A 25,349-nucleotide genomic window follows, 5' to 3' on the forward strand; every position below is an offset into this window, starting at 1 on the left:
TTAATAAAAGTTTACATTATATTTCCATCACATCCAGCCAAGATAGGTTGTTAAACTTTGCCTGCATACTATCACCCCTTCTCACTTCTCTCTCTCTCTCTCTCTCTCTCTCTCTCTCTCTCATATTGAATCTGGTTAGTGTTAGCTTTTGAGACACGGTATAACAACACCAATAGAAGTATGTTCTGGAGTCTAACTGACACACTTTGGAGGGGATTGAAAAGGATGTCAAAGCTTATACCAAACCCAGACTAATTAATAGCAGGCCTTGGATGACAAGATTTTCCTTTGCCAGCAAATAGAAGCAATTGCTTTTTTACGCAAATATTATGTATACATAGGGACAGGAAAATTTTGCAAAAATGATAAAGTGAAAAATAAGGTGAAATTGACAAGTTTTAGCAAAATAATACTAAATTTGATGTTTTTACAAAATACTGGGAAATTTTGTCATTTTCCCATTTTTTAAAAAAATGTTACAAATCTGAGGATGACAATATACTAATATTTGTAACTGATAGTTATTCTACACTAAAATTACATTCTGACTTCTTTATTCACCAAGGTTGAGGTTTGTGTATGATCTTAAGATGACAGTTCATTTCTTGCTTAACAAACTGTGACGTGACATCGAAAACAGGGGGGAGGGGGGGGGGGGGGGGGAGACTGGCAAAAAATTAACGCAGGGAAAATATGAACAAATTTAACAAAAATATCACCATAATTGGCCTAAAACAACACAGAATTTATCAAAAAATATCAACTAATTTGGATATAAAATAAAACAATTTTTTTCCTGTCTCTATTCACAAACTGTCTCCAAACGGGAAGAGAAAAAGAATGAAATCTGACTGAAAACATACACTGTCCATTTGTGATGCTCATTCGTTCATAGTGAGTCAAGATACACACTTCCACACAAAAGCATCCACTGAAAGCAACTTCAGAGAATACTAACGATAAATTGTACTACTCAAATTGATAATCACAGGTATTAATTCCAGGTTACTTTGTATAAGTATTCATATGTGAGGAGAAAATTGCAAAAAAAGGAGGAGGAGGAGGAGGAGGAGGAGGAGGAGGAGGAGGAGGAGGAGAAGAAGAAGAAGAAGAAACATCGCTCCTCACCTTACAATACTCAGCTGCTAGTTGCACATACTACTTACCCTAAGCATTCATATCAAATAACTGGTTGAAACCATTTTAGCTGTCTACGAACAGGTGGCAGGGGCATGCCACCCGTGTGTGCGATGCAGCACACAGGTGCGAGCTATGCAGGGAGACCCCCCCCCCCCCCCCCTCCTCCCTGATTGTGGCTAGGAAAAACTGTTGGTTTCTTTTAATGAAATGGAATATTTGGAAATGGTGTAATGCAGAACAACACATAACAAAACAAGAAGTCAAAATGTGGCATTTGGATGGTATCATATATTGTGTTATTGATCAGCTACTCATCAGCGTCAAAGATGGCAGTTCCACTGATGCAGAGATGGAAGAAGTAGTATTGGCAAGCTACTCTGCCACACAAAATGTAAGGTTATTATTATATCCAAGCATACACTGCTGAGGCTCCTTGGAAATAAAATCCAGTAAGGTAATAGCAAACACGGAAGAACAAACCATATAATGTTTACATCAGAATTGTTTTTAGTAATTTTGAAAAAAAAAACCAATTATTTGGCTTTTGTTGATGTTATAAGCATGTCTGGTGTGATTTTTCTCAATTAAACATAGAAACAATGGCATGCTACACATATTTTTTACCAGCTAATGTACATTTTCAACTGACAAGGAATAGTTGTTCTGCATGTGTATTAAAAACTCACTAGATACTGTAATTAAATGCATATTTTACCTTGCTAAACCTAAATATATTAAACAGTAGAGGCAAACACTCGTCGACAAACTGAGTGGAGTAATCATCAGGCCAGACTTGAAGAAAATCTTGCAGCAGTTGATCAATAACACTGTCTAGACGTTGCTCGTGTGCTGTCGCCAATGTATGCATCCAACAGTGAAGAGTCCATGGGATACCCAGGTTCCGTAGATCCAGAGTTATATCTGTTGGGAAAATAAGGAATCTAAAACAGCTTGGAAGGCTACTATTAACTGTCAGTGAATAACAAGGCAATGAGTACAAGGCATTACCTGTTTAATATATCTAAAACATACTAAGTCATCACCTTAAAACAGTTAGTGAATGGGGAACCATGTTTGTAGCTGTGTTCTCACCTTCTTTCTGAACTATAAACAAGACACTGTCAGGACACAATTTTTAAATCTCAGATGCTACAATGATTCCAGAATGAGATTTTCATTCTGCAGCAGAATGTGCGCTGATGTGAAACTTCCTGGCAGATTACAACTGTGTGCCGGACAGAGACTCGAACTTGGGACATTTGCCTTTCGCAGGCAAGTGCTCTACCATCTGAGCTACCCAAGCACGACTCACACCCTGGCCTCACTGCTTCACTTGTGACAGTACCTAGTCTCCTACCTTCCAAACTTCACAGAAACTCTTTTGCAAAACTTGCAGAACTAGCACTCCTGGAATAAAGGCTATTGCAGAGAGATGGCTTAGCCACAGCCTGGGGGATGTTTCCAGAATGAGACTTTCACTCTGCAGCAGAGTGTGTGCTAATGTGAAACTTCGTGGCAGATTGAAACTGTGTGCCGGACCGAGACTCGAAATCAGGACCTTTGCCTTTTGTGGGCAAGTGCAAGGAGACCAGGTACTAGCAGAAGTGAAGCTGTGAGAACAGGGCATGAGTCATGCTTGGGTAGCTCAGTGGGTAGAGCACTTGCCTGCCAAAGGCAAAGGTCCTGAGTTCGAGTGTCAGTCTGGCACACAGTTTTAATCTTCCAGAATGTTTCGCTACAATGATCGTTTATGGGGCATATTCCTGCCCTAAAACTGTACTGGTAATGTGTTTTTACCAACTTCTATCTTAAGTAACATGTCCTATGTCCTCTTTTGGTAGTTAAATAATTTGAGGAGCTCATTAGCAAAGACAGACAAGTACATTTTTTAACAAAATATGAATGGTAACTGATTCCAGTAGCACTTTTCAAACTGAATCTAAATTATAATCTTCTCACGCTTAAAAAACAGTCTGAAATGTGTTTAAAATTAATGTAAATCCTTATCTGTGAAAAAAAAGGTTAACTCCATTATATTTCTGTTTCACGTTTGAACAATTTTAGCAAGATCCGGTAAGATGACAGAAATACTTCTCCGGCGTTTCCACACTGCAATTTGAATCCAATATGGCAGAATGTCTTCCTTTGTAAGACACTGTATTGTGAATCATACCTTATTTTAGTAATTTGACATATTTACATGCAACCATGACAAAGACTGTGCAAGACCAAGTACTATGGAACAACGTGGCATGACATTCAGATGTTGCAGTGGTCTAAAAACATACCTGAAAAGAATTCAGCCCAAGGTCAGAATGAAGCTGAAAGTGCTGTCCACAGTCAAAGCTGTGAATCTGAAAATTTACAAGGTTCTGGTCATGAAGAAATTGTGATTTCCAGTATTACCTAGCTCAGCGGCACTACATTAATTGATTTCTGCAAATCTGTATTATGTTTGAGTATAGTTTTCATAAAAAAATAAATTTAAAATTTTAAAAAATTAGCCCACTGTGTTTTTGTTTTGTATATCTAAGTGTTTCATACTATAGGCTGGTAATTTATACCAATCAAACAATGAAAAATCCAGGATGGAATAATGAAAACGGATGAAAAGGATAGACTGCTGCTCACCTTATAATGGAGATGTTGTCACATACAGATACAACAAAAAGACTGTTAAACAAGTAATGTTTCAGCCAAAAGAGCTTCTTCTGAATTACTCAACACACACACACACACACACACACACACACACACACACACACACACACACACATGTATTCATGCAAATGTAACACATACTTTCATGACCACTGTCTCTGGCTGCTGAGGCCAGACTATGAGCAGTAACAATGCACAATGGGATAAGCAATCTGGGTGGTGGGAGTAAGGAGGAAGCTTGGGGGGGGGGGGGGGGGGATAGCAGGGTAGGGGTAGGAGACAGTAAGTGTTGCTTATGGGAGCATACAGGGATAAGGTGGGGAGAGGTCAGGGCAGCTAGATGAGGTTTGAGTGTGTTGATGCAAAAGAAGGCTGTGTAGCACTGGAGTGGGAACAGGGAAGGGGATAGGTGGGTGAAGGACAATGACTAACAAAGGTTGAGGCCAGAAGGATTACGGAAAAGCTTCAGAAGAGTTCCCACAGGCACAGTAGAGAAAAGCTGGTGTTTGAAGGAAGGATCCAAATGGCAAAAGCTGTGAAGCAGTCAATGAAATGAAGAATGTTGTGTTCGGGCAGTGTGCTCAGCAACTGTGTGGTCCAGCTGTTTCTCAGCCATAGTTTGTCGGAGCCATTCATCGTACACACAGCTTGTCGGATGTCGTGTCCATGTAGAATGCAGCACAGTGTTTGCAGTTTAGCTTATGTATCACATGAATGGTTTCACAGGTAGTCCTCCCACTGACAGGACAGGTGATGCTTGTGACCGGGCTGGAGTAGATGGTGGTGGGAGGATGTATGGGACACGCAGTCTATTACAGAGATACGAGCCACGAAGCAAGGGATTGGGAGGAAGGGTTGAGAAGGGGTGGACAAGGATATTGTGTAGATTTGGTGGTCAGCAGAATACCACTGTGTGAGGGGTGGGAAGGATAGTGGGTAAGACATTCCCCACTTGAGGACATGACAAGAGGTAGTTGAAACCCTGGTGGAGAATGTGATTCAGATGCTCCAATCCTGGGTGGTACTGATTCACAAGGGGAATGCTACTTTGTGACCATATGATGCGACTTTGAGAGGTGTCAAAGAATAGGGCAGATGCTGTTCAAAGTCACCCCTTGAAAGACAAACCTTCATATTTTCTTTTACATCACCAAATAATAAATTTAACATTTTATGCTCTCTGTAAATGTTCATTCAAGTGTTAAACTTGCCCATAAAAACTTATTTCAAATTCTAAATTCAAAAATGCTTATAATAATAGGCAAATGTTTTTGCACTTGTGAATGAACTTACATTTCCACAAAATTATTTTATTTTCTGGCGTTTGTATACAATGTTATTTCACATCGACTGTCATATCATCTGAAAATATTGATTATTGGCAATATTTAATGACTCTGGCCTTAGTTTCATATTTACACACTAGAGTGCAGCATTTATTTTAAAAAGATGCTAAATTTCTGTTCAAAGTTCCTCGCTGTTCAAAGTCATCCCACTTACGGTACTGTAAAAGATCAAACACTGCTATATGGAGTGCTGAAAATTATTGTGGAACAACATCAGCAGCACTCCATGATTATGTGATTACATTTGCTTGGTAATTACAGTTTCGCTGTAGCCTAGATCAAAAGGTGATGACTGAAGGAACAGATAAACAAAATTATTAAATTTTGTACCATCAGGAATATTAACTTCTTCCCTTCAAAATTGGTCAAATGGTGTATATCCGCTCAAGGATACTGCATATAAAATTTGAGTAAATAAAAACTGAAACATTTGCTAATGTTCTTAGCATTACATCTGCAACACATTCCTTGACTTTCATTTAATTTTACATTAATTCTAATGAGACAGCAGAAAATGGATGACTGTGTAACATTTTCTTCTGTCATTAACAGACGTCTTACAGAAGCAATCGGAGGCTCTGTGTCTCCCTACTTAAGTGTAATTCATTGCTTCCATATTGCACATTAGTCATCATTCTCATGGAAAAAATATGTTGCCAAAAACAAATAAACTGAAAAACCTATGTAGCAGCCATTCCCAGGATTTTAGTCAAATAGAATGTCCTCAAAATAATTATGATATGCTGTATTTTATTTCCTCCTTCTGTACAAGTTTGTTGAAGCTTTTCATTTTGCTATCTATTTTCACATTCTTCCTGCTTCCTACATTGTAGACCTCTTTTCTCTTACAACCTTCTTTTTCCTATCCATTGCAACTATGAAATAAGTTAGTAGTTTCAAACTGGGATGTAATCTTTTCACCTGCCTCTTTTCTTTCTCTTAAATATTACTTTCATTCTCTCCTGGACACAGAACAAGAAGTTATCTGTGTTACTTTCTCTTCAACATACAACATGTCTTATCAGATGGTGCAAGGGGAATTAAGCTAACTAACTGTGTGAACTGTAATAGGCAAGAGTAGTATAAATCAATGCCAAATATGGTATTATGATCTGTATGTACTACAGGGATATAACTCGCTTGGTTCCAGCCAGGCATAATGAAAAGACACTTACACATAATCTTTCGGCCAATGCCTTCAACAGAAAAGGAAACACTCAGGTAAATACAGATTTCCTACAACTTATACAGAAACTGTACTGCAGTTATAACAGTCAGAAGAAATGAAACGGTGGCAACAGTTTAGAAGAGAATGAGGCAGTGTCACAGTGTTCTCCCGTGTTATTCAATACATACACTGAGAAATTAGTACAGGAAACCAAGAAGAAATTTGGAAAAGGAATTAAAATTCAGGGAGCAGAAGTAAATACTTTAATGTTCATTAATTTTGTTTGTGTGTCTATCAACATGCCAATGCTTTTGTTTGGTAAGTTACATCGTCTTTGTTTTTAGATATATTTTTCCCGCCTGGAATGTTTCCCTCTATTATATTCATATCATTAATGTTCATTCAGGTGGACATTGCCAAACTGTGGCCAAGAGCTGAGTTGACCATCCAGTAGTGGAACACATTGCTGAGCACAATATGTATTTGATTTCATTTTCTGCTTTACAACACTCACCAGCTGGATCATTCCCCCTTAGCACCAACTTTTCTGATCTACATGGATGAGAAGGTATTGTTACAACACATATTTTGTCCCCATACTCCCCCTAACTTCAATCCACACTATCCGGTAATCCCATAACTGACACTCACCTTAAGGACCCTAACTTCACTTATTATGCACCCATGCCCTCTTCCCCACTGTCTCCCCATCATCTGCTCAGTCACCTTGTGCAAATCCACTCATCATCATCATCATCATCATCATCACCACCACCACCACCACTATGTGTGAGACAAACTCACCGCATTCCTATCCCGTACACCTGCTGGATTGCAGCTTATAATGATGTGAAACATGGGTGATAAGCAGCACAAACCAAAAGATAATAGAAGCTTCTCAAATACAGTGCTATAGAAGCACAATGAAGATTATATACGGTGTGATCAAAAAGTAATGGGAATTTTTTAATTTCATGGCCGCTTTGCATCCATTTTTATCGCGTAGCACATCACTTACTGACAATGTGGAAGAAGTAACAAAAATGGTTCTGGAAAATTGCCGTATTAGATCAGAGATGTTGCTGGTGATGTCAGCATATTTTTTCAGATGTCCTGGGAATGAAATGTGTAGTGGCTATGTTTGTTCCAAAACTGGAGAATTTCCACCAAAAACAAAGTTGCATACACATCACTCAGCAATTGTTGAATGAGGTAGAAAATAAAACAGAACTTCTAAAGACGGTTATAATAGATGATGATACATAAGTAACCGGGTATGACATTGAAACTGAGGTCCAATCGTTTCAAAGAAAATTGCTTGAAAAACCAGACTGAAAAAATTCAACAATTTTGATAAAATGTTTTTTTTTCATTTACAATGGGATAGTGCGTCATCAGTTCCTCCTTATGGCCATAAAGTCAAAAAGGAATTTCACCTAGATGTTATGTGCCATTTGCGTGAAGCAATCTGAAGAATAGAGTCAGAAATGTAGCAAAACTATTCATGGAAATTGCATCAAAATAATGCTCCCACTCACACCTCGAGGCTTGCTTGTGACTTTTTAGACAAAAAACAAAACTGTTACATCACCTCAGCCATTACATTCACCTTTTTCTATTCCCAAGGTTAAGGAGAACCATGAAAAGACATCATTTTACCACCACTGATGAGATGAAAACAGAATTGCTGAAGGAGATGAACACCATAACGAAAAGTGAGTTCCATAAGTGCTTCCAAGAGTGGAAAGGCACCGGCATGAGTGAATTTTATTTGAGGGGGATTACTTTGAAAGGGACAAAGTTGATGTTGATGAATAAATAAAGATTCAGACAGACGTTAGAGATAAAAAAAAACATTAAGGCAAAAGGTATTTGCTTGAAAAGTTGGTCAGAGGGAGATTAGAAAATGGACTGAAACACCATGGTCTGATGAAAGAAAGAGACTACATTCTGAAATTATGAAACAAATTTGGATCCAAAGGAAAGTCAACCATCAAAAGTGACATTGATGGATTGTACCTCACTTGGTCCTATTGGGCCCATACGTGAACAATAATAATAATAATAAAGATTCTTTAAGAAAAACAAAAATTCCTGTTACTTGTCAATCACACCTCATATGGATAAAGTTGGTAACTGATGAAGGGATACTGAAGTAAGCCAGAGGGAAAATAAATTTTTGTGGCACAATTGAATAAAAGAAGGGATCACTTGATTGGACACCTCCTTTGAAATCAAAGAATCAGGAATTTGATAACTGAGGGGAAATGTGGGGGCAAAAAGCATAGGAGGAGACTGAAGTTTGAATAAAGCTAGCAGATTCAAGTGTATGTTGGTTGCAGTAGTTAAGCAGAGGTGAAAAGATTTGTGGAAAATAGACAAGTGTGAAGACCTGCTCAGATCTGTCTTCAAACTGAATGTCACAACCACAACAACAAAAAATAAATTGATGCTAGCAACTTACAACAATATCTATGTCTCTACAAGGGTCATTCAGAAATTAAAGAATTTTTTTTCTGTGGAAGTTATTATTTGATGTAATTAAATGAAACTGTATTTTACATACAATTTGATACCCTAGTGGCTCTTCTAGTCAGTTACCATCCAAATTTTACCATCTTTTATATGTATCCTGCGTACTCATTTGGCCACCAGGTGTTGAAGACTTACTAATGGCTTCTTTAAGTTCATCATTAGTTCTGTGGCACTGTCTACTCAAAAAAACCTTTCAGTTTCGGGAATAGGTGATGATCACTTATGGCTATGTTCAGACCATATGGTGGATGTGGATGTTGAAACATTTCCCACTGAAACCACTGAAGCAAGTCCTGTGCCACTCTTGCTGCATGCAGACATTGATTATCATGGAGGAGAGTGACTCCATGGGTTAGCATTCTGCAGTGCTGGTTTGTAATAGTGCAGCAAAGTTGTTGAAGCATCTAATAGTAGTCCACTGCACTTCATTGATTGTGAAACTACTGCCTTGGATTTTTGTTTCAATTGCTGCTTTGAGTCTATCAGTCACTGAGGATCAATCTGACAGATCATCGTAAACATTCTTCGATCGGCCATTAAACATCGTGCACCACTTTTGAACTTATGCTTCATTCATCATATTACTGTAAACCTCAGTTACATGTCTTTAAATTTGGAAAAGTTGGACTTGCATATTTAAAAAGCAGATAACACTGTGCACCTCATACTTAGTGGGATCATCAATTTGTCGCACATTTTAATGTCACACAGCTAATCAGTACTCAACTGTATTGGATTGAAGGCACAGCCAAACTGAAGCAAATGCATACCAAGCAAATGAGTACCAAGTTTGCCGGCCACTGTGGCCGAGCGGTTCTATATGCTTCAGTCCGGAACTGTGCTGCTGCTATGGTCGCAGGTTCGAATCCTGCCTTGGGCATGGATGTGTGTGATGTCCTTAGGTTAGTTAGGTTTAAGTAATTCTAAGTCTAGGGGACTGATGACCTCGGATGTTAAGTCCCATAGTGCTCACATCCATTTGAACCAGTATGAAGTTCAGTGGTTGGTCAATATGGTGGTGGGAGGATACGGTCATGTGTCAAAACAAAATGTCCTTTATTTTCCAAACAACTTTTGTATGTATGATGCCAACAATTCATCACAATAGAAGGTCCTGGCAGCCTTCACTTCATCACTGCTTGTACTGTTTTGATGACAACAAGCACCAGTCCAATCACTACTTGGCACTCTCTTCAGGGAAGCTGCACCAAGAATAAATAACCTATCCAAGCAGCAGCATAAGAATAAATCCTCTATCTAGGTTGCAGAATAAGACGTCTCAAAATATCTATTCTAATAATGTTTCCAAAGTCAAACCAAATGGTCATCTATATTTTTCTTCCCTACACACCATTCAGCATTATGTCTCATACGACTTCCAGTTGCTTCAATAATTATATCAGTCTTCGGTATTGTATTGAAATAGTTTAAAAAGATAGAAGAGAGAAACTTCTGCACTCACCAAGATGATTGTTCTCTGCGCTGTGGTACATTGCTTCCTGTAATGATTTAACCTGAGGTTTGCTTAATTTCAGTGGTTGTGCACTTTCACTGCTAGAGGAGCATCCACTAGCTTCAGGAGTGGAGGAACTAGAAACCTGTAAATAAATTTTGTGGAAGTGTTTTGCAGTGAACAGCAACTAAAAAATTTGTTATCAGATGCATAACAGTGTTTAACGAAAATAACACTAGAAATAGTATTAAAAGCACATAACATATCATACGGCATGGCTCAGACAAGACTAATTTCAAATAGGACATCAGTGTGATGCAGACAGAGTGCTGTGTTTAGTATAGGCTTGTGCTGAAAAGAATAGCCAGTCGCAAGAACAACAAATTGTAAATAAGTAACATTGATGATGATCAACTGCAGTGCACAATTCTTGTGTGTAAATAAACTTCAAGAGGTAGATTCTTTAACTCATAAATTTTACATCAGTTACATTCTAATGAAAGTGTAGTAGTTTTACAGTAAATGTGGCAACTTTTACTAATGAACTATGGGCTCTCAATGAAGCAAACATGTTCCATATGGAGATATAGACTGTGTCCTAACAAATGCCTTGCAGATGCAGATTATTTATAGGAGTTGATGTTTCCACATTCGGAGGGGAAAAAGTCTTATGATGGAGAAAGTTTAGGAGAGAAGCAAAATAAATACTGATAAAACAGTACACTTCTAACTTAAAGATGAAGCAATGATTTGGAGGCAAAATTAGTAAATACGGTCCCTTCTGCAATGGCATAAAAGAGGTAAGGCCAAGCTTTGGAGAGCTCTCACGTTGCCTCATCACTTGACGCAACAGCAGAGCTCCTAGCATTTAAAGTCAAAACTGTATGGTCCATGATATTAAAGATTATAAGGTAATACACTGATATGAAAGAAACCTCTTTCCCAATATGCCACACCAAAAAATTATCCCTCAAGACACATGTTTTTGAGAGTGCATTCATTTTGTGTTCTCTTCATCTTTAGATGTTTATGTTTATTTTTTTCTTTACTTACAATGTTTTATGACAGCAGCCTTAAAAACTTCTGTTGTAAAATTCTGCAATGCTGTTATTAAGGAAACAACATTCACAACACATAAATAAATGTAAAATCTGAAGATGGCATTCTGGGCATTCTGAAATGTCATCATCAAAAAATAAACACTATAAAAGCAACTGATTGCTGCTAATTCATTATAAATTAGACTGTAAATGTGTTTCTCTTTATTGTTCGAATCCAGTGAAGGCAAAACAGCATTGTACATGTGCAGAGTAAGCAAAATTTCCACTGGTCTGGTTGATAGTGTGTGTTGGTGGTGGTGATGATGCCAGAGCATCAGCAATGAGTTTACAAGTAATATCTTTCCCTTTGCCTATTGCTTCTAAATGATTAGACAGTGGAAAGACAGTATGGAATAATACAGTTGGGCACCAATGCCCGGAGACAGCAGCCACGTGTGTGTGTGTGTGTGTGTGTGTGTGTGTGTGTGTGTGTGTGTGTATGCTTCCACTTCAGAAGAAGGACTTTGTGCAAACACTTATAGTAAATATTTTAGCAGTCTTTATCTTGTTCCTGTTTGTCACTCAGTGCCTCCTCTATTTTGTTTCTACAGGATTCTTCTGATTACAATATAGTAGAGATGTTGATTTGCACATAGGCACAGCAAAAAGACGGTCAGAAAGTAAGCTATTGGCCAACAAGACATTCATCACACACAAAATTACGAGCTTTCGCAACCGGCCAGGAAAGAGGGAAGGAAAAGGCGCGTGCGCGCGCGCGCACACACACACACACACACACACACACACACACACACACACACACATTTTGTGTGTGTGTTTGTGTGTTATTTTATTGTGCCTGTCTACCGGCGCTTTCCCGCTTGGTAAGTCTTGGAATCTTTGTTTTTAATATATTTTTCCCATGTGGAAGTTTCTTTCTAAAACAAAGATTCCAAGACTTACCAAGCGGGCAAGTGCTGGTAGATAGGCACAATGAATAAAACATACAAACACACACATAGAATTTGAGCTTTCGCAACTGGCGGCTGCTTCGTCAGGAAAGACATATGTCTGTGTATGTATGGATGGATATGCGTGTGTGTGTGTGTGTGTGTGTGTGTGTGTGTGTGCGCGCGCGCGCGCGAGTATATACCTATCCTTTTTTCCCCCTAAGGTAAGTCTTTCCGCTCCCGGGATTGGAATGACTCCTTACCCTCTCCCTTAAAACCCACATCCTTTCATCTTTCCTTTTCCTTCCCTCTTTCCTGACAAAGCAGCCTCCGGTTGCGAAAGCTCAAATTCTGTGTGTGTGTTTTATTCATTGTGATTATCTACCGGCGCTTTCCCACTTGGTAAGTCTTGGAATCTTTGTTTTTAATATATTTTTCCCATGTGGAAGTTTATTTCTATTTTATATAGAAAGAAACATTCCACATGGGAAAAATAAATATGTCTGCTTGTGTCTGTATATGTGTGGATGGATATGTGAGTGTGTGCGAGTGTATACCTGTTCTTTTTTCCCTCTAAGGTAAGTCTTTCTGCTCCCGGGATTGAAATGACTCCTTACCCTCTCCCTTAAAACCAACATCCTTTCATCTTTCCCTCTCCTTCCCTCTTTCCTGACGAAGCAACCGTTGGTTGCGAAAGCTTGAAATTTTGTGTGTGTGTTTGTGTGTCTATCGACCTGCCAGCGCTTTTGTTTGATAAGTCACATCATCTTTGTTTTTATATGTATATGATGTGAATTACCAAACAAAAGCACTGGCATCTTGACAGACACAAACATACACAAAAAATTCAAGCTTTTGCAGCCAACGGTTGCTTCATTAGGAAAGAGGGAAGGAGAGGGAAAGATGGAAGGATGTGGGTTTTAAAGGAGAGGGTAAGGAGTCATTCCAATCCTGGGAGCGGAAAGACTTACCTTAGGGGGAAAAAGGATATGTATATACTCGCACACACACACACACACACACACACACACACACACACACACACACACACACACACACACACACACATATCCATCCATACATATACATGGATGGATGGATGGATGGATGGATGTGTGTGTGTGTGTGTGTGTGTGTGTGTGTGTGTGTGTGTGTGCGCGCGCGAGTATATACCTATCCTTTTTCCCCCTAAGGTAAGTCTTTCCGCTCTCGGGATTGGAATGGTTCCTTACCCTCTCCCTTAAAACCCACATGCTTTCATCTTTCCTTCTCCTTCCCTCTTTCCTGGCGAAGCAACCGCCGGTTGCGAAAACTCGTAATTTTGTGTGTGTGTTATTTTATTGTGCCTGTCTACCGGCGCTTTCCCGCTTGGTTAGTCTTGGAATCTTTGTGTATGTATATTATGGCCACAATCTCTGGATGCTGAGACCAGACTCAGGTGGGATAGTCTGGCCTCAGCAGCCAAAGCCTGTGGTTGAGCATGTGCGATTTGTATGCATGAGTGTTCGTATGAATGTTGTCTGTTTCTGACAAAGGCCTTGTTGGCTCACTTTCTGAGAATCTTTTTGTTGTGCCTATCTGTGACTCAGCATCTCCACTACATGTTCAGTACCAACTATCCTTTTCATAATACTGTTACATTCTAACTTGGATTTTCAATTGTTTGATTCTTCTTCTTCTTCTTCTTTGTAGCCTTTTCCCATTTCTCTGAGTGGTCAGCATTGTTTTAGATGGGTTTTTGCAATGTTAGTGGTAGTTGATGAAGCCCTTCATGATGCCACAACTCACACCAGGACTGAATTCGTGTGCCCAATCTGTTTGCATGTGGAGTTAATCAAATTTTCATGTGCAAGAATGTTTTTCTAAATGTCTGTGTAGTGTGTCTCTGACGTGGGACATGGTTACTGGACCACTATTCACCTACCTGGATGTGGGAAACTGCTGAAAAACTACATCAAGACTGGCTGACTCACCAGCCCCCTCATTGCTAATATGCAAGGCGAATTGGATCTGGGGCAGGGTTGCTTACCCAACCCTGAAACCAGCAATTTTCACACTGGGTTGTCCAAGTGGTTCTGTTTTTCTTGTTTTTGTAAATGATTCATGGCTCCAAAACAGTAATGTTTAAATAAATAAAGCAGTTGTGTATGTTAATTCAGTACAAATGTCTGGCACTTTAGGATCACTAAGGAAAATGTGCAATATAATTTTGTGTTTTTTTCCGTGCATTGTGCAAGATGAGACAAAACAGCCAGAAGAAATAATTTTAGCATTTAAATAAAATTCTAACTACAATGTGATATCTGCAATCAAAATTAGTTACAATTTGCCTATCTTTCTTCTTGTGACTTCTCCTTACAATTTGCTATCAAAAACAATACATGTTACTACAGAGTAATGTACCTGAAGACGCCCACACTGTCGGCGATCAGCAGTTAGCTGGTTTGCTCCTTCTGCCAAAATCTCTTCAAGTGACAGAACTTCTTTGTTGTTGACATCCAGAGGGTGGGACAGCAACTTATGGAGAGTTGATCGTTGTCCATGAGCTGCTGCAACTGAGATCGCACTGCAATATATGAAGGGCATTTGCTGTATTTCCTTTCTTGTATCTTCACTGTGTCCTTATATTATTAATTCAGAACATATTGAAGCATCTTTACTTGAAAATCAACAAGCTCACTCAGTCACTGCCCACTGTTACAAAACTGAATGAGGCTGCGACAGTTACACAACAGATGTTTGTACTATATCTTTGAGAAGGAATTACATAATGCTTGTTACCATGAAATGATTATTTGATAGTTATCTAATAATTTATTTTTCATCTCATTACTTATGAGTAAATTTTGATAGTACATTTTCTCTCTGGTTTTTAAAATTTGGTGAAAACTAAAAAAATAATGTTGCAACATAGGTGCAGAAGGTCCCATAAACATTAAATTGTGTGTTTGAATAGAAACATGAAAGAGGAAATGATGTTTTTAATTTATGATTTATTTTTGGAAACTACATGATAAAGGTATGAACATGAGGAATGGTGCAGCAGTTAAGCCAAATGAATATTATTTGCGAAGAGCTGGGCATACTAGCAGGCTGCTTCTGGGATCAGAGACACTTGCCAGCCCTGGACCAAATCCATCTCACCAATTACCTATCATGGCCAGTGTGTCAAGCAGCGTTGATGTGATGTTCAAGCAGTTTCCCACATCGACTAGGTGAATACTGGGCAGATATCCACATGCCACATTAGTTATGCAATTTTCAAACATTTAGAAAACATTCCCACACTTTTGCATGAGATAACGTAAGATACAGACAGATGGGCTACACAAATTACATCTCCAGGGAGAAACAGTGGCGTCAGGTAGGGTATCTGACCACCCTCTACCACTAACATTGCTAGATGCAATAAATAACATGTCAGTCCTGTGAAGATAAAGGATAAAGGTCAGGAAAAAGGAGGAGATTAAATTACAATCAAGCTTTCTCGTTTCTAAAGCAGTATACATTTTAGTTGGGCATGAGATTTTTATACATCAACCATGGCCTACCAGCCCAGAAGTTTTAAGACAATACCAGCTGTGAAACTCTACATTGTATGTTATACTTAGATTTATAGGATCACTTATTTTCATTTAATGTTTCAGCACACTCTATTTCAATCTTTTCTCAAAACACTGTAGTGTCTCAGGCCAGGGACTTAAAACCTCTTTCAGTGAACTGCTCCACTACCTTTCTCCTTTACATATGAAAGAAAATCACCTTACAGACTTGTTACAGTGTAGCACATTTATTTTATGGTAACGCTTTAACCTGTGGCTTCTCCTCCATTGATCCAAATACAGCTACTTTTAATACCATCCCATGTGCTGCAACTGCAGCAGCTCTATGTATGTTACCCAATATGTGATTTTTTCTCCAAATTTCCATCAAGTTCTATTTCTGCTCCTTCATCACAGCAGGCACTCTACTGTTTTGCTCAAAATTATACATCTTTCAGGTCTGAAATCAGATATGTGTTCCATATAGAACTGCAATACTCAAGATGAGGTCATGCCAAGGAACAGTATGCCTCTTTCTCGATCTACCCTTGACTGGCCCTTCAAAATTCTCATTATTCGGAGCAGTAAACCATTGGTCTTGCCAACTATTGTTCTCACAGGAATACCTCAATGCAATTTGGTATCAAATGTAACTCCTAAGCATTTAAAATTAAGTGACGCAGAGAGTATATCTTTCCCTAACTTATACTCAAACTGACCACCTGGCTATTACTTACATTGATGCTCATTCCATTTGTGTTTACTCACTTCTCTACTGTTGCAACACCAGCCTTGAGAGTGCCATAATCTCATGTTTGTCTAACACCAGCCAATGATCTGCAAACATTCTAATATTAGATAGATTTCAGTACATATGCCATTTACATAATAAACAACAGAGTCCCAAAACACTTCCCTGTGATACGCCTGACAGCACCTCAACTTTCTCTGAGATATTTTATCCTGGACTCTGCTCTGCAGAGCTACCTTTACCCAAGCTGCTAGTCTTTCTTCTACTTCAGCAGTTCATAATTTATGTAACATGAGTTCATGATGGAATCTGAAAGGCTTTTAAGAGGTCTAGTCACCCCCCCCCCCTCTCCCTCGTCTAATCTGTCTGCTACATCCTGAATGAATCATACATGTCATGATTCATGAGAGGGTTATTCCATAAATCCATACCAAGTATCTTTAATTCATTGCTTTGTGTTGCATATTGTATAGATATACAGTACTTAACTGCTAAACTTTCCATCATTATTATGGCTATGATGTTAGACTGACAGGCCTGAAATTTCCAGCATCATGAGGGTCACCTCCTTTGTGCACAGGGATCATAATGGCTATCCACTAATTGTTTGACACTTACCTCTCTCCAAGCTTAAATAAATAATTATTTCAGGTAGAGCTTCTGGGTCAGCTATTTTGTAGACATCAGCAGACACACTGCTCTACCCACATGCCTTTCCAGTCCTGCTGTATCTGAGTACCGTATTTTCATTATTCCCTTCATATGAGTAAGTATATGGAAATTCTCAGGCCATTTCCTGCTACTTGCCCTTCTAATTCCTTATCATTGTCTGTTCTATGCTCCATAGACTACCCTCCATATTTCTGAACAATTGAGTAAAGGCGCCTGTTTTTCTCCTTACCGTATATTATTGGATCAGCCCCCTCCCCCACAGATATGAAGTATGAGGTGGTACCCAAAAGAAACTGAACTAATTTTTTGGTGGGCAGAGCTTTAGAAGTAAGTACCATAAGAATCCTGGAGATACTAAATGGTTTCAGATAGATTATATAATGGTAAGACAGAGATTTAGGAACCAGGTTTTAAATTGTTGGACATTTCCAGGGGCAGATGTGGACTCTGACCACAATCTATTGGTTATGAACTGTAGATTAAAACTGAAGAAATTGCAAAAAGGTGGGAATTAAGGAGATGGGACCTGGATAAACTGAAAGAACCAGACGTTGTACAGAGTTTCAGGGAGAGCATAAAGGAACAATTGGCAGGAACAGGGGAAAGAAGTACAGTAGAAGACGAATGGGTTGCTCTGAGGGATGAAGTAGTGAAGGCAGCAGAGGATCAAGTAGGTAAAAAGACGAGGGCTAGTAGAAATCCTTGGGTAACAGAAGAAATATTGAATTTAACTGATGAAAGGAGAAAATATAAAAATGCAGTAAATGAAGCAGGCAAAAAGAAATACAAAAGACTCAATAATGAGATCGACAGGAAGTGCAAAATGGCTAAGCAGGCATGGCTAGAGGACAAATGTAAGGATGTGGAGGCTTATCTCACTAGGGGTAAGATAGATACTGCGTATAGGAAAATTAAAGAGACCTTTGGAGAAAGGAGAACAACTTGCATGAATATCAAGAGCTTTGATGGAAACCAAGTTCTAAGCAAAGAAGGGAAAGCAGAAATGTGGAAGGAGTATATAGAGGGTCTATACAAGGGCGATGTACTTGAGGACTATATTATGGAAATGGAAGAGGATGTAGATGAAGATGAAATGGGAGATACGATACTGGGTGAAGAGTTTGGCAGAGCACAGAAAGACCTGCGTAGAAACAAGGCCCAGGGAGTAGACAACATTCCATTAGAACTACTGACGGCCTTGGGAGAGCCAGTCCTGACAAAACTCTTCCATCTGGTGAGCAAGATGTATGAGACAGGCGAAATACCCTCAGACTTCAAGAAAAATATAATAATTCCAATACCAAAGAAAGCAGGTGTTGACAGATGTGAAAATTACCGAACTATCAGTTTAATAAGTCACAGCTGCAAAATACTAACATGAATTATTTGCAGGCGAATGGAAAAACTGATAGAAGCCGACCTCGGGGAAGATCAGTTTGGATTCCGTAGAAATGTTGGAACACGTGAGGCAATACTGACCTTAAGACTTATCTTAGAAGAAAGATTAAGGAAAGGCAAACCTACGTTTCTAGCATCTAGCATCTGTAGAAAGCTTTTGACAATGTTGACTGGAATACTCTCTTTCAAATTATAAAGGTGGCATGGGTAAAATACAGGGAGCAAAAGGCTATTTACAATTTGTACAGAAACCAGATGGCAGTAATAAGAGTCGAGGGGCATGAAAGGGAGGCAGTGGTTGGGAAGGGAATGAGACAGTGTTGTAGCCTATCCCCGATGTTATTCAATCTGTATATTGAGCAAGCAGTAAAGGAAACAAAAGAAAAATTTGGAGTAGGTATTAAAATTCAGGGAGAAGAAATAAAAACTTTGAGGTTTGCCAATGACATTGTAATTCTGTCAGAGACAGCAAAGGACTTGGAAGAACAGTTGAATGGAATGGACAGTGTCTTGAAAGGAGGATATAAGATGAACATCAACAAAAGCAAAACAAGGATAATGGAATGTAGTAGAATTAAGTCCGGTGATGCTGAGGGAATTATATTAGGAAATGAGACACTTAAAGTAGTAAAGGAGTTTTGCTATTTGGGGAGCAAAATAACTGATGATGGTCGAAGTAGAGAGGATATAAAATGTAGACTGGCAATAGCAAGGAAAGCATTTCTGAAGAAGAGAAATTTGTTAACATCGAGTATAGATTTAAGTGTCAGGAAGTCGTTTCTGAAAGTATTTGTATGGAGTGTAGCCATGTATGGAAGTTAAACATGGACAATAACTAGTTTGGACAAGAAGAGAATAGAAGCTTTCGAAATGTGGTGCTACAGAATAGTGTTGAAGATTAGGTGGGTAGATCAAGTAACTAATGAGGAGGTATTGAATAGGATTGAGGAGAAGGGGAGTTTGTGGCACAACTTGACTAGAAGAAGGGATAGGCTGGTAGGAAATGTCCTGAGGCATCAAGTGATCACAAATTCAGCATTGGAGGGCAGCGTGGAGGGTAAAATTCGTAGAGGGAGACCAAGAGATGAATACACTAAGCAGATTCAAAAGACCATAGGTTGCAGTAGGTACTGGGAGATGAAGGAGCTTGCACACGATAGATTAGCATGGAGAGCTGCATCAAACCAGTCTTAGGACTGAAGACCACAACAACAACAACCATGTTTTGCCACTAGAAACACATAGAGCAAACTTCCAGAGTCAGTAAACCGAGTGTCATCACTGAATAACATCAGGACTAGTTTCAGTAGAGTTTATAGTGACAACTGTTTTGTGTGATTGTCATTTGTGCAATGGTTGATTTTCATGAACGGCATGCAGAGATGAAATTCTGTTTCTTACTCAGAAAAAGTGGAACAGAAACTCCTAAAATGTTAAAAATGGCATACAAGGATGACGCTATTGAGAAGATTGATGATGGGCCATTAAAGAAATTGTGGAGCTGCTGGGAGTGACTTAGAATACAGTGCCAACAAATTATGACAGAAGATTTGCAAATGAAAAGGATGGCTGCCAAATTTATGCTAGGACTGCTAACTGTTGAACAAAAACCAGGTCACATGGAAGCATGCTGCACTTTGAAAGAAGAGTTTCAAAATGATCTATTTCTTTCTTTTTTTTTCAAAAATTATCACAGATGAAAAAACTAGGTGCTGTATCAAAGCAACAATCACGCCAGTGGAAGGCTTCAAGTTCGCCTTGTCCCAAGGAAGCTCGTCAGGTGAAATCAAACATTAAGACAATGCTGATTTGTTTTTTTCAGTGTGAGAGTGGTTGTCCATTCATAGTTTGTTCAGCAGTGTCAGACAGTTAACCAGGCTTTCTACTTTAAAGTTTTGAAAAAACTGAGTTGTGGCAGTCGGGTGACCAATTTTTCCATCATGACATTGCCCTTGCCTGTATGACAGTGCTTGACCAAAAATGGTAGGACCCATGTTCCTCACCCAACAATGCCGTGTGTGATTTTTATTCGGTTCCTAGAATGAAAAAAAGACATATAAGGAAAGCATTTTGCTGATGTTGCTGAGGTGAAGAGAAAAATAACAAAGTCACTCTAAAAAAGAGATGAATTTAAACACTGTATTGAAAAATTGGATAAAAGAATAGACAAGGGTAAAGAATAGACAAGGGTATTAGTGTAATGGAGAGTACTTTGATGGGGTCGAAGGTCTGTGCTTAAAATGTCCCTATAAGTTAATGTTTCTCCTACCATGCCCAGCACAAAAGCATTTTTTGATGCCTGTTTTGCTGCCAGAAGTTATCTCCTTATTTATGTTAAATAAAACCTGTTCCCAATCCCTTTTTTGACCCTGTTGTGTTCTCTACAGCATTTTCTTTTTAACCTTCACTTGTTTTTGTTATAATATGCTGGCAGTGTCTTCTTCATATTTCTCCTTTTCAGTACTCACAAGGGGAAGGCCTCAGACACGGCCAACCAATTCGGCTCAAATTTGCCAGGTCACTTGTGTACAACCTAAAACGAAGGAATCTAAGATATTTTGGGTCAACACTCCCGCGTTATGATGAGCATTCGACTCAAAATTGGCGGCATCGAGATAATTGTAAATAGAGCATTTTTCATTATCAGGTATGGGGTGCGAAAACGCATACTTTTGCAGAAATTGAGGTAAGAAACTTTTACAACTGACGCTTCTATACCCACATTCTAACGCTTTTCACCGACAGCACTGATAGCGCAATGGCCAAAGTAACTGGCTGGGAATTGGAAAACCCAGGTTCGAATCTCAAAGAAACCTAGCGGATATTCTTCTTTTGGTTTGTATTTTTCCATATCTCAATTTATAAGGATAGGAGAGTTAATAAGGTAAGTAAATTAATAAGGAATGATAATAATAAGGTATGCAAATAAATTTCTCAAACCTCTTGGGTTAGTAAACAACTAAAATGTTACTCCAGATCACTTTGCAATCGCTCTTCCAGTCACTGATCCGAGTCCTCACTTTTCTTTGAACAACTAGATGGATGGTACTTGTCATATAAACATTCGAAACAAATATACTAACGGCACCAAGAACATCTAATGAATGCAGTCTTTCGACAGCTACACTGTTCCTTCCGAAGAGTCGGCGGAAAACAAACGTGGTTTACATTTAAAAATGTCTTTTACGGGAATTAATTTTGATGCATACCACGCATACGATATCATTCCCTGAAAATTCGGTGATGAAAGTTGGTTATGAATTATGCTGTGAATAGTTATTGCATCTGTGCGGTTGTGTAATTCCCGCTGGATTTCCAGAAGCTCTCTGCAATTCTGAAGACTGGAAATAATCCAGAATGAGATTTTCACTCTGCAGCGGAGTGTGCGCTGATATGAAACTTCCTGGCAGATTAAAACTGTGTGCCCGACCGAGACACGAACTCGGGACCTTTGCCTTTAGCGGGCAAGTGCTCTACCAACTGAGCTACCGAAGCACGACTCACGCCCGGTACTCACAGCTTTACTTCTGCCAGTATCCGTCTCCTACCTTCCAAACTTTACAGAAGCTCTTCTGCGAAACATGCAGAACTAGCACTCCTGAAAGAAAGGATACTGTGGAGACATGGCTTAGCCACAGCCTGGGGGATGTTTCCAGAATGAGATTTTCACTCTGCAGCTGAGCTCTTGGTAGAGCACTTGCCCGCGAAAGGCAAAGGTCCCGAGTTCGAGTCTCGGTCGGGCACACAGTTTTAATCTGCCAGGAAGTTTCACTGGAAATAATGTTTTCAACCTGGCGAATCTGGAATGCCTAGAAAGAGAACTGCCTGCTTTTGGTAGTGCATTGATAATGCATCTGTCTCGCAACACTTTTACAAACCAAAACACAGGGTCGGTAACTTTCCGCTTGCCATCGTCTGTGACAGGCTCCCAGCTATATATTGCAGCACTAGTCGAAAGGTGTACATCCTCCATTATTCAGATTATGCACCTGAAAGATATTCAGATTATGCACCTGAAAGATATCACATAACAAACATTAACTAGTTACTATGGCATAAACAGACGAGCTAATTACTACAAACTACATACCGTACTCGTCATATGTTGCTTACAGAAGAACACTGTATTCATTCACAAAACGTATTTCATACGGCGCATTAACGATGGGAAAATCACTACATGTATCCATGAGGTTTGGGGCAGCCTAATGATGGAAAACAACTGTTTCCGATTGACTTCTATAAGGCTCGTGCTGGACACCTTCACTCTTCCAGGTTCACAACTATAATATGATGAAGAGGCAACCGGGACAAAATTAATCTCCCCATGTGCGTTCTGTCCCATGTCTCGCTGTATACAAGCGTCGTGCGGTTGGCTATCAGTGATCCCTCATGAGGAATACGCAGCACTCTTACTCGGAGTTATTTCCAGGTGACAAAGCTTAAAAGTTTAATACTTTACTAACTCACGGCGTTGGAAAAATTTGTTTGCCTACCTTCTTATCATCATTCCTTATGATTTACTTACCTTATTAACCCTCCTATTCCTATCAGTTGAGATCTGGGAAAAAAACGAAAAGAATAACATCTGTGAGGTTTATTCGAGATTCAAACCCGGGTTTTCCAATTCCCAGCCAGTTACTTTGGCCATTGCACTATCGGCGCTGTCGGTGAAAAGCGTTAGCATGTGGGTATAGAAGCGTCAGTTGTAAATGTTTCTTACCTCAATTTCTGCAAAAGTATGCATTTTCGCACCTCATGCCTGATAATGAAAAATGCTCTATTTACAATTATCTCGATGCCGCCAATTTTGAGTCGAATGCTTGTCATAACTTTTAGGAGAGATTTTCTCAAAAACGCGGGGGTGTTGACCCAAAATATCTTCCTTCGGTTTAGATTGTACACAAGCGACCTGGCAAATTTGAGCCGAATCGGTTGGCCGTGTCTGAGGCCTTCCCCTTGTCAGTGTTACTTTTATCACTACTAACCACCAACAGTTTCTTTATGTAGCACATTTTCTATGATATTAAGGTTATTTACCTGTAACATCCACGATGAGCTGCACCTGAGTAACACAGGGTATCCTTCAATAATGTGGATAAGAAAGTATGTGCTCCATGTGACAAGAGGAGAGCCACCATTTCAGCATGACCACTAGCTACTGACACCTATAACAACAATGTATTTTCACTTGTGATTAGAAATGGAAAATTTATTATAAAAATATAATCATCAGTAAGAAAGATAGTTTGCCATCATATTTAATCATGTAACTGTGCAAGAGCTCACTGAATGGTCACAGAAGGAAAATATGGTTTATCAACATCACTTACAGTCTAAGAGTATTCCTTAACGGTGTACAGAAAAATTTATCCTGTTCTTACATAAGTTTTGTTCATGAACAAATACAAATTACATATTATCTTAAAGAAATTTTGTTGATTTGTTACAGTATTCTTGCCTGCTTCAGAAATAGACCCTTACAAAAATTTTCTGAGCAGCCCAAGTTCCATTCTATGATATGCATATCATAGAGGTTTTCTTCTTCTTGACATATATACATATACCATGAAGTGCTACTCACTGCCACGAGTTTTTCTTTCATCAGGATAATTGAAAAAAAACAATAGGCCACCAATCAGCATCGTTACAAATTTCAGCATAAAGAGTAATGAAATAAAAATTGAGTTAAGTTCAGAAGGAGGAGGGAAGTACCAGCAGAAGTAAAGCTGTGAGGGTAGTTTGTGTGTTATGCTTGGACAGCTCAAGTGGTACAACACTTGTCCACAAAAGATACACTTCCAAAGTTAGAGACCCAGTCTCATACACAATTTTAATGTGCTGGAAACTCTCAAATTTTAAAAACCTTAATAGTGACTGGGTGCTGCAAATAATTCAGTAATAATTCCTCAGAAAATCTTGATAATGTTGCTTTGGAAGGGTGTGAGAACAGTGTGCACATTTATGACATGTAAAATTCATCTGATACAGCTGTATATAAAGGCCAAAGAAGAGTTGTTTTTACAGGAATGGGTTCCAAATTGGAACTAGTGTCAACAGTAGTAACTTAGTTGAAAAGCTTGCAAAAAGTAACTGTTTCTTGTCAAAGTAAGAAATAAAAACACACTATAAGCTCAAGGAAGTTCTGCTCTTAAAAATTTCATTTGCATGTAGGTAAATTCTTAAGTGTTGAAGATAATATGTTTTCCACCGACGGCAAAGAGCAACAACAAATTTCAGCTAGACACAGTTAAGATAGTCTTATCATTAATTTCTGGTAAATATGAAACAATGCATGAACTATTTCCAACTTGTTGAAATGAAATACTAAATTAACTTTAATGGTACAGAAAGTAGCCTGTGTAACAAAGGTTATAAACAAAATATATGGGTCGCTTAGAGGAAGCCTTCTTGGTTACCCAAGCCTGCCAACCCAAAGTTTGGTACAGATTTATTGATGACATCTTCATGATCTGGACTCACAGTGAAGAACAACTCCAGAATTTCCTCTCCAACCTCAACTCCTTTGGTTCCATCAGATTCACCTGGTCCTACTCCAAATCCCATGCCACTTTCCTTGACGTTGACCTCCATCTGTCCAATGGCCAGCTTCACACATCCGTCCACATCAAACCCACCAACAAGCAACAGTACCTCCATTATGACAGCTGCCACCCATTCCATATCAAACGG

General features: G+C 39.0%; 1 protein-coding gene across 4 annotated transcripts in view; it reads right to left on the minus strand.

Moving 5' to 3' along the window:
- Positions 1-25,349, minus strand: part of LOC126354385 (ankyrin repeat and BTB/POZ domain-containing protein 2) — a 592,792-nt gene that overhangs the window by 24,685 nt on the left and 542,758 nt on the right. For all 4 annotated transcript variants that reach the window (XM_050003989.1, XM_050003988.1, XM_050003986.1 and 1 more), the window contains 4 exons: positions 23,697-23,824; positions 14,697-14,859; positions 10,313-10,448; positions 1,856-2,061 (listed from right to left, as the gene is read on the minus strand). In XM_050003989.1, the coding sequence (XP_049859946.1) occupies positions 1,856-2,061; positions 10,313-10,448; positions 14,697-14,859; positions 23,697-23,824 (633 nt within the window). The remainder of the gene's footprint in view (positions 1-1,855; positions 2,062-10,312; positions 10,449-14,696; positions 14,860-23,696; positions 23,825-25,349) is intronic.

The sequence above is a fragment of the Schistocerca gregaria genome, chromosome 3, assembly GCF_023897955.1.
Source record: "Schistocerca gregaria isolate iqSchGreg1 chromosome 3, iqSchGreg1.2, whole genome shotgun sequence".
In the NCBI taxonomy this organism is placed as follows: domain Eukaryota; kingdom Metazoa; phylum Arthropoda; class Insecta; order Orthoptera; family Acrididae; genus Schistocerca; species Schistocerca gregaria.